Here is a 9518-nt window from a genome sequence, read left to right as displayed (position 1 = left end):
AGGCCACGAGCAGGTGGTGAAGCTGCTGCTGGACAACAAAGCCGACATCAACGCGCAGGGCGGACGCTACGGCAACGCTATGCATGCGGCTGCGTATGGAGGGCATACAGAGATAATCGATATCCTATTAACAAGTGGTAGCATTTTACAGCTTCAAGATCATTATGGACGGACACTGCTCTGGTGGGCTGCAGCTGGCGGCAAGACTTCCACTGTAGAAGCACTGATTAATCAGCATCATATCGACCCTGGAAGAGCTGATAACCTTGGACGGAAGCCCTCCTGGATAGCTGTGAAGAAAGGGCATGGTGCAGTATCGACCCTTCTTCTTACACATAACGGGGAATCCAACACTGCGCCAACAGCGCCATGCGAAACGGACAATGACGAACCGCACCTGGAATGCGATGTCTGCACTTCAAGGATTTCGAGAGCTGCTTTTCATTTCCATTGCAACCTCTGCGCTGGTGGAGACTGGGATGTTTGCGAAGTCTGTCGCGAGTGCGGGGCCACATGCGTGGAAACGGCTCACGTTTTGGTCAAGCGGACGATGGTTGACGGACTCTGGTCCGAGGTCACAAGCTGAGCATGGCAACTTATCACGTGAAGCGTACGTGCAAGGGGCTTGGTGGCTGCTAGAATTTAACTGCAACAGGAATAGCGCTAGATATGATACATCCAGCCGTAACAAAGATATCTACATTACGTAATTACCTCTAAGCCTGTAAAACCCACCCAGTGCCAAGCACATTTTTAGTCTCAGAGCGTGATGATCTCAAAGTGCGTGCTTGTCCAATTCGAAGGCCTCGAAAGACCAGGATCATGTATCTTCCAACCAGGCCTATCTTTCTAGCACGTCAGAACCAGAGAAATCGCAATGGCTGTTAGCACAGTCGGGCTGGAAAGCGTCGTAATGTCGGATGCTGATTGCGAAATCGCTATTAGCACGACAACCACCGCCGTAATTTTCTTACTGCACGGTGTGAGTAGAAAGAAGTTACGAAAGATAAGGGCACATTAGTTGCAAGTCTCTGCACGTGTTTGGTGAAGGTTGAGTGGGCTGGAAGTCGGATCCATCTCGGTGAGGGCGAATTCTCGCTTACACCGGATGGACAGTACACCGGTACACGACATTCCCCGTCGCTGCCGGTATCTGGACTGGACCTGCATACCCCCGTCACACCCATCGCTGAGTCGGTGACGACTCGAACGCGGAACTTAGACTTCTCGCCGGATTACCAGCCTACTCAGGACTTCATGGACTGGTGTATGGATGGATATTGTTGGTGGAAGGCTGTGTTCCGATGGCCTTGAATCGGTCGATTGTCGAAACAACATGCTTCACTTTGTGACGACACCGTATCGCTGCTGCTGGGAAGGGATGGCTCTTTTGCTCTCTTCCGTTTCGTTTCGTGGTATTGGGTTTGTAGGATAGACGGGGCTGTAGGATAGACGGGGCTGTAGGATAGACGGGGCTGGAGAGGGTATGTAGACGAGATAGGGAGGCAGAGAACCTATTCAGAACGGGTGGAGGTGTGTACGAAACATTAAGATGATGTGGTAAGCTACAAATGCCTTCTACTCGACTACAAATGCCTTCTACTCGACTGCAAATGCCTTCTACTCGACTGCAAGCGATGCGAAGCTGTGACCTTGGTGTGCCTGGGGGGTAAGTAAGCAGAACAGCCAAGTCGCTGAATGCAGCGAGCGCGGCAAACGCTGTGACATCAAAGCCAAGTCGCCTGTATGGATATATTACTCCCATAAGCAGTACACACAGCTCTGCAGTACACATAGCTCCGCAGTACACACAGCTCCGCAGTACACATAGCTCCCCAGTACACACAGCTCCGCAGTACACATAGCTCCCCAGTACACACAGCTCCGCAGTACAGACTATACACGTATACTCATAACCCAGACCTCTTCGCAACCAAAACAAGGGTATAACTAGACAGCACAATCATTACCTACCTCTCTAACCTAGACTGGGATGAGAAAACGCCTGAAACCAATGCCGCTCAACTTTCAAAGAAACGTCGCCAACCCAGAACAAATCATGCCAAACGCAGTCCGAATCAAAACACAAGGCCGCACGAGACGAGACGGGACGGGACGAGAAGGGACGAGACGGGACGAGACGAGACGAGACGAGAAGGGACGAGACGAGACGGGACGGGACGAGACGAAGCAGCGACGAGTCCTGCATCAAACACCGCCCATGCCCACCTCGCCGTCGAGAAAATCCGCTTCCTCGAAATCACTCGCGTGCCCCGCAGCCAGGCGGCCCTCGTGCACACGCGCGCCCTCGCGGTCCATGTCCCAGTCCATATCCGCATCGCTCGCTCGCTGCCTGCCGTGGCGTCTGGCGCGGGGCTGGGCGAGCAGTCTCTGCGGCGGCAGCGAGGGCGGCGGGGACTCGGACAGCGGACTGACGGGAATGTCCTCCTCGCCGTGCAGCTGGGCCGGTATGCGGAAAAGGAAGCCGTGGCTGCCGAGGGGCGGCGCGTCGTCCTCGTAGCCGCGTTTCCCGCGCGGGCGCTGCAGGTCGCTGGCGTATCCGCTGTCCTGGCTCGAGAAGGGCTGGGTGAATGTCTGGGGCGGGTGGAACGCGTTGGTGGCCGCGCTGCAGACGGCGGCGGCCGAGGGCTGCTCGGCGTAGCCTCCGATCTTGTTCAGGCCGCAAAAGGGCAGCAGCTCGCGCTGGTGCTGGAGCGAGGGGGCTCGCGTGTCGTGCGGGATCTCGAGCGCGGGGTGGACGTCGCGGAATGCCGACTGGGGCCTGCGCAGCGGTGTCTGGCTTGTGGTCGAGGATTGAAGGGACGGCAGGACGCTCTTGGGGGTCTTGTAGCCCTCGGGCACGGCTTTGCGGACGCGCATGCCGACGCTGAGCAGGCTGGACTGCACGCTGTCGGGCACGGCGGGCGCGAGGGTTGCGTGGTGCGGCTTCGCCTGCGGAATCGTCCGGAGCCGCGGTCCGCGTCGCTGACCGTCGCCGTCGTCGTCGGCGGCGTCGGCGGCGTGGAAGTAGCTCGTGATGGCGGGCTGGAACGGGCGCTTCGAGCGGTGCTGCGGCGCTGCGGTGGGACGGGCCATGGCCGGCGGCGAGGAGTGCGGGAGGGAGTAATGTCGCAGGCGAATATGCAGTGTTTATGCAGCGGGCCCGCGCGAGTGGGGGACTGTCGTGCACACGCACTGGCCGGATGTCGAATCAGACGGGGGCCGTCTATGCGTCGCGAGGATCCTCCACCACGGCAAACTGGACCGAGGGGCGGGCGGGTGCGTCGTGACACGCCGACGCGATGCTGGGCAAGAGGTGGGACGAGAAATGAGAGTGGAGCGGAGAGCAGAGCAGAGCAGAGCAGAGCAGAGCAGAGCAGTCCAGTCCAGTCCAGTCCAGTGCAGAGCAGAACAGTCCAGTGCAGAACAGTGCAGTGCAGAGCAGAACAGAACAGTGCAGTGCAGAGCAGAACAGAATAGAGCAGGCTGGCTGGCTGGCTGGCTGGCTGGCTGGCTGGCTGGCTGGCTGCGACGCTTGCCACCTCGGGTGACGGCTACAGGCAAAGAGAGGAGGCTGCTGATCTACCCATCTTGCGCGAGAGACACGCGAACCAGGTGCGACGCGTCTTCTGCCTAGCCTCTTTTTCGTCCACGTTTGTTCCAGAAGGCTCAACGCTGTCCATCGCTGTCCATCGCTGTCCAACGCTGGCCAACGCTGTCCAACGCTGTCCAACGCTGCCCATGTTTCTGCACATGGCAATTTCACAATCACAGACAGTTGGCACCATGCGCGCTGCTTGTGTTTGAGGCTGCTCTACCTGTGACAATCGTTCCAGCGCGACTTGACGGTTCGCTGTCGTCATGGCCGTCGCAGGTGCTGCAAATGAACCCACTGCTGTCTCTGCGCCGTGGCCAAGTCTCGAGCGCGACCGTGTCGCGAAACACCCTTGGCCTGATTGCTCGCACAACCGACTGCCGTGACAGTGAACCTGTCTCGTGCAGTCTGAGCGAGTCTCCAACCTCGGTCTGCGTCGCAGAGTGCCAAACGCTTACTGATACCACGACTCACCCCCGACCCAGCCTCCTCACCACGTGCTGCACGACCAAACGTGTCGTGCTTGAGCATGAACGTCTGCAAGACAAGACGGTCGTAAGGACCTAGCAGACATTCGTCTATGATGGAGTACCTTTGGTGTGATGGTTTCGTCAGAGGCTGAAGGGACTGAGGATGCGCAGACGTCGCAGACGTCGCAGACGCCTGATCAAAGGGAGACAGCTGCAAGAGTGACTTTGAAACAGCAAAGAAAGAGAGCGGTTGCAAAGTAGGCTGTTCAGCATAGCTCGCTGTTGTGGTGTTTGCGGAGCTGCGCGTCATCGTGCCTCTTTACAGACAATCTCAGGTGGGGCAGCTCAGCAGCTGCCAAATTGTCACAACTTCACGACAGCGTCCACCTCCGTATACGCCGCCAGACAAGCTGACCAAATTCGCCCTCTGTAATCTCGTCGCCGCTATTCGATTATTGCTGTGCTGCTCCTGCTCGCTCAGCTCGAACCTTGCCAGCTCGAACCTTGCCAGCTCGAACCTTGCCAGCTCGAACCTTGCCAGCTCGAACCTTGCCGGCGCCATGCACGAAATCGTCACCCTCCAGTTCGGCTCGCAGAGCAATTATCTTGGCACGCATTTTTGGAATACGCAGGTAAGCACTTACACCCGCTCAGTTCCCAGACGTGTCTTCCGTTCGGCTTGCACTTGTTTGGCTCCTTTTTAGTCTGTTGTGATGCATGTCAGTGGGGAGGCCGCGTACACTTCTGCTCCGTCATGGCTGTATACGAGGCCACCTCGTTCTTATTCTGAGCCCCTCTGTTCCACCACTTACCCCACACGACTTGTTCCACCACCTACCCCACAAGACTTATTCCACCGCTTACGCCACAAGACTTTTGGGTGTCTCTTGGATTGATCTTGTGCTAGGAATCGTACTTCACCTATCCGCCAGAGCCTGAATCAGCAGTCAATCATGACGTTCACTTCCGAGCTGGCATTGCGCCGGATGGGTCGGACACCTTCACGCCGAGGGCGCTCATCTACGACCTCAAGGGTGCTTTCGGGAGCATGAGAAAGATCAGTGCCCTGTATGAGGCCGAAGATGACAGGAGCATACTGGACCAGACGGGAGTATGGCCTTCGAAACCTGTCGTACAGAAAGCAGCTCCAATCCCGCAGTCCACCTATCAACAGCACCTCGATGCAGGTTTAGAACCACCGCAGCTGAGTACCTCAACCGTCAAGTACTGGTCAGACTACAGCCGGGTTTACTATCACCCCAAATCCATCGTTCAGCTCTCCGAGTTTGACGTGAATGACAGGCTCATGCCTTTTGAGAGCTGGGACGTAGGTATGGACCTCTTCGAGAAGCTCGAGAGAGAAGTCGACCTGGTGGACCGAGACCTCCGACCCTTCATCGAAGAATGCGACGGTTTGCAAGGCCTGCAGATCATGACTGGCGTCGATGACGCCTGGGGCGGGTGGGCCTCAGGTTGGATCGAGCGCCTGAGAGATGAGTATGGAAAGCTCAGCATCTGGACGTGGGGTCTGGGTGATCAAGGAGGCAATACGGCGATCCCAAGGGTATGTCTCCTCGCCAAAGGCCACGCATATTCCTAACAGCGTACAGGATAGGCGCCTGCAGCAGATTGTTACTTCGTCGAGGTCACTGCAACCCCTTGCCGAACAGTCGTCAGTATACATACCACTGTCCAACCGGCCAGCCAAGGTCCCACGCTACCTGTCCTTCGACTCAACTTCGGCATGGCACGTGAGTGCTCTCCAGGCTGTTGGCGTGGAAAGCATGACGCTTTCGTCGCGGTTGAAGACGTCAAATGGCAGACATGGTACCCTGCAAGACATTGAAGACACAATCAACAGCACGGGGAAGCGAAGAATTGCAAAGTTCGAGATGAGTATTGCCGACCCAGACGTCCTGTCGGAAGAGACGGCAGACAAACTTTTGAACGCGGGAAAAGTTGGCCCCACCAATCCGAGGCAAACGAGCGAGAGCGAAGCACAGCTGAGTAGCTTCGACATTGACGCCTTCACCAAAGACTATCGGCTGGCATCCAGTAAAGGCAGCAAGAGAGAACACATCTTCGCAAGAGCGGAAGCGTGTCGTGGGGCCTGGAGCTTGTCGGAGGAAGCAGGTCGTAATCCTCGCGATAGATACGGTGACGGGCCAGTACTGCAAAGGTATGTTCCAAAGCATCGTGTTTCCCGGGCGCTCGCCTCTCCATGGACCAAAGGGTCACGCGTCATGGCCGTCTATCATTGCGATGTGCTGTCCGACGAAAACCGTGAGCTATCGAATGGTCTACGGAAAACACTAACGACTTCCAGATACACCGCGCCCTTGCTATTCCCCTTTCTCGACAGCTTCCCGTCTATTTTTGACATGGGCCACACTAAGAAACTGGCTGTTCATGCTGGCCTCACCACCAGCACTGCTGTTGCCGAGCAGGTGCGAGCAATTGAGCAGATTGTGAAGCGGTTGGTGGCAGTTGACGAGCGAGAGGCGCTCTGTAACGGCCTGCAGGTCATTGCTGAAGAGTACGATGAAGGATGGGACGGCGACTTCACCGATAGCGATGATGATGATTGAGTCGCCTCACGGTGCTGCCTTTACCCCGGCTCAAGCCTCGCTCTGAATCCATGCGACCTATCCTGCTTGGCACCACTCTTGTATCCTCTGCCGCCTGCGCTGTCAACAACACGAGGTGGCTTGCCGTTGTCGGCCAATCTCGCCCCATTTACGGCCGTGAACACAATACAACCCCGGCGGTCGCATGCGCAATCTCACGCTATCGATAGCGGGTAAGGACCAAAGCGGTGCTTCAATATTTCGTACGCTGCATTGCATCATGATGCGGTGTTGCGAGTATGGCACCCACAGAAAAGCTTCCCAAGTTTGTCCTGCGCGAGAAATTCTCTGGGAGGAACAAGCTCAACAGACGAGGAGCAAAACGACTTCTAATGGTTCACTTTGTCTTTTCTTGGGTGATCAACGTCTAGACTGTGCGAACATGCAGTACGCCCATGTACTGTGATATCGCAGTAACGTCACTATTCCGTTCCCTGGTTTGCTGATGAGGTGGTCAGAGCCGGAGGGTAGCTATGACGACGACCTGGGAAGCTTACGCTCCCCCACGAAACAGTCAACAGAAACCACCGACAAACCCTGCGGGAGCGGCGGGGGCGGCATCGACGCACTGCCATGTGTTGAGTTCACGGCATCTCGTGCTCTCGAAGATTCTGGGAAGACGGCGATTCTGCTGTTTGATTGGGGGCTAGGTGAAAGCCATGGCGGTCTACGAGCCAAGCGCGGTTTTTGAATTCGCGTCTCACAGCAGCTCGCTTGCCCTCCGTCACGAGAGGGGCGCTCACGCGATAAAAGTGAGATCAACTTGCCTAACAGAACGGCGCCGGAAGCTTCTGCAGGTCCCGCGCAGGAACACCAGGCACCAGTGTATCGACGGTCGTTCAAATTGTGCACTGGCAAGACATGGGCGTCTTCTGCGATTCCTTTGATGAAATGCTGCGAAGGCGGGGTAGACGATGCAGGTGCGCCTTAAAGAAGGGCACCCAACCTCCCGCCAGGGAACCCAGCAACGATGCTGCATGGCGCAGAACCTCCCGAGACTTCGATAACGATGCCTGCCAGCGATCGGCTTGGTCGGCCATGGGTTTGTGCCGCAGACAACGGCTTTTCGCTACGCACCCAAGCAGCGCTGCTGCCCCGCCATCGCGATAGCGACCAGCCCGCTCATGCACGCCTGCTCTAGAACGTAAATTCTCTCCCAGCAACGGCGCGATATGATCCGGAGGCTTTTTTTTTTGACACGCTTGGCCACAGGCACGGTACCTCGAGCTGCTCTGGGAGAGAGCAAGCACGGAATAAGGATTGGGCTGCTATAGACAACATTTGCGATGTGGGCAAGGCAGCCATGCCTCATGGACTACCGCTCATAGCGCGGTAAAGCTAGCTCGCCGGATCGGCCTCAGGGCCGGAAGTGCTGCTATTGATAGATACCAAGCTTTTTGAGGCTGGTCAGTTTTTTTGGTTCAGTAACGGCAACCACGCTACATCCGCCCAGACAGCCGGTCGTGACTCTGGCTGTGGTTACATCATAGCTTGGCTCTACCAAAAGTCTAATACGGGCACTTGCTGATGGGGCTCACACTAGTGCAGGCAAAGGTAAACGATCGATGTATCCACACAAATCAATATCGACAACCACGGCGCGAGGCTCGCTGAAAGAGATGATTACGAGAGGATGAGTATGTCCCATGGCGTAATGGCGGACAGCATGCACGCAACCTACATGCCCAGCCATTGCTGTAAGTTGGTCAGCACGAAGGTAATATAGTGTTCACACGATCGCTTAAGCCTTACATACCGCAGCATCCCAGCACTCGCCAGCATCCCCTGCCTCTCTCATGCATGCAGATACTTGCTCACTCGTTAATTGGCCTGATCAAACATTGGTTTTACGAGCTACTAGGTAATCGACCTATCGTATCCCGAATTCGGCTGCATTGTGCTTACCTTTTCGAGCCACTCACGCTCTCACCCACATCCCACGGGACCCACTTTTCAGAGAACTTGCCGTCAGTGGAGCAAGGCGAAGCTCACCACCAGCCCGTGGACTATCAAGGAACGGTGCCGGACTCAACTCCATCACCTAGCCTAGCGCATGCAACCTTAGCCGTGGTTCGTGCTGCAAGATGCTCCAGATGGCTGGGTGAGTGTTTAGTGGCTCTCCCAGAAGATGCATATTAGGGTCGACTTCCCCTCTCCGCCCTTCCTTTTCCATCAACCATAAAGGCTTGTCCTACACCAACTGCAACTCGCTCGCTACGGTTGCAAACTCACCTTCGTTCACCACCTGTGCCTCACTCTTTCGAGCACTCGACCAATCGTCACTAGAAACAGGATGAAGGTCACCACCACGATGCTCGCCCTCATGGGCGCGGCTGCCGCTGTCCCGCAGTACGGTTACTCAGCCTCAGCTCCGGTAAGCACCACTCGATTCAAGGCACTCGATACTTTGATTCTAACCAAAGCACAGGCTGACGAGCCCTCTTCTTCGCCTGACAAGTCCACAGAGGTCTGGTATCCTGCCAAGTCTTCCGCGGACAAGCACTACACCCCTTACCCCACCAAGTCCGAGGAGAAGCCCATCTACACTCCCAAGCCGACTCCTGCGTACTCGGAGAACTACCCAGCTTACCCGGTCGAGTCCTCGACCTCGGAGGACGAGTACGCTTACAAGTCTCCGGACGTGAAGAGCTACCCCGTCTACACTCCCACGCCTTCCAAGTACGAGGAGTACCCAACATACGATTTTTCGTCAACTGAGTACCCTCACCCGCCCCCCAAGTCTTCTGACTACTATGCGCCCCCGCCGCCGAAACCCACCACGGGCTACCCGGCGCCTTCGGAGTCGACCGAGTACCCTCACCCGCC

General features: G+C 56.5%; 6 protein-coding genes across 6 annotated transcripts in view; 4 read left to right on the top strand and 2 right to left on the bottom strand.

Moving 5' to 3' along the window:
• M421DRAFT_183776 (uncharacterized protein) overlaps positions 1-794 on the top strand; it is a 4495-nt gene extending 3701 nt beyond the window's left edge. Inside the window, exon 4 of the mRNA XM_033587916.1 lies at positions 1-794. This exon is cut by the window's left edge and continues 5 nt beyond it. Coding sequence (XP_033447439.1) covers positions 1-586 — 586 coding nt within the window. The 3' untranslated portion in view covers positions 587-794.
• Positions 795-2208: 1414 nt separating this feature from the next.
• On the bottom strand, positions 2209-3096 carry M421DRAFT_6378 (uncharacterized protein; the record flags this gene model as incomplete). The annotated part of the gene is made up of 1 exon (XM_033596088.1): positions 2209-3096. One exon carries the CDS (start codon positions 3094-3096, stop codon positions 2209-2211), a length of 888 nt encoding a protein of 295 aa, XP_033447438.1.
• Positions 3097-3212: 116 nt separating this feature from the next.
• Positions 3213-3748, top strand: M421DRAFT_183779 (uncharacterized protein). Its single transcript, XM_033587917.1, has one exon. It carries the CDS (start codon positions 3329-3331, stop codon positions 3635-3637), a length of 309 nt encoding a protein of 102 aa, XP_033447437.1. The 5' UTR covers positions 3213-3328; the 3' UTR covers positions 3638-3748.
• An 877-nt stretch (positions 3749-4625) lies between these two features.
• M421DRAFT_6377 (mtDNA inheritance protein dml1) lies at positions 4626-6653 on the top strand (the record flags this gene model as incomplete). Its single annotated transcript, XM_033596086.1, has 4 exons — positions 4626-4697; positions 4973-5629; positions 5676-6244; positions 6392-6653. The coding sequence occupies 4 exons, from the start codon at positions 4626-4628 to the stop codon at positions 6651-6653; spliced, it is 1560 nt and encodes a 519-aa protein (XP_033447436.1).
• Positions 6654-6852: 199 nt separating this feature from the next.
• M421DRAFT_184127 (uncharacterized protein) lies at positions 6853-7750 on the bottom strand. The gene is made up of 2 exons (XM_033587919.1): positions 7460-7750; positions 6853-7134 (listed from the first exon to the last, which is right to left on the bottom strand). The coding sequence occupies exons 1-2, from the start codon at positions 7669-7671 to the stop codon at positions 7053-7055; spliced, it is 294 nt and encodes a 97-aa protein (XP_033447435.1). The 5' UTR covers positions 7672-7750; the 3' UTR covers positions 6853-7052.
• Positions 7751-8985: 1235 nt separating this feature from the next.
• Positions 8986-9503, top strand: M421DRAFT_6376 (uncharacterized protein; the record flags this gene model as incomplete). Its single annotated transcript, XM_033596085.1, has 2 exons — positions 8986-9066; positions 9121-9503. Coding segments are annotated over 2 exons (464 nt in total), but the record flags the coding sequence as incomplete, so codon positions are not given.
• Positions 9504-9518: the final 15 nt, after the last annotated feature.

This window comes from Didymella exigua (assembly GCF_010094145.1).
Source record: "Didymella exigua CBS 183.55 unplaced genomic scaffold M421scaffold_18, whole genome shotgun sequence".
NCBI classification, from domain to species: Eukaryota; Fungi; Ascomycota; class Dothideomycetes; order Pleosporales; family Didymellaceae; genus Didymella; species Didymella exigua.
This window is presented reverse-complemented; position numbering and strand designations above follow the sequence as displayed.

Coding starts and splice junctions, on each gene's coding strand:
- M421DRAFT_183779 (XM_033587917.1), top strand. CDS start 3,329: ATGAGAGTGGAGCGGAGAGCAGAGCAGAGCAGAGCAGAGCAGAGCAGA.
- M421DRAFT_184127 (XM_033587919.1), bottom strand. CDS start 7,671: ATGCAGCATCGTTGCTGGGTTCCCTGGCGGGAGGTTGGGTGCCCTTCT. Junction 7,135..7,459: donor TTCCGGCGCCGTTCTGTTAG/GCAAGTTGATCT, acceptor CCACCTCATCAG/CAAACCAGGGAACGGAATAG.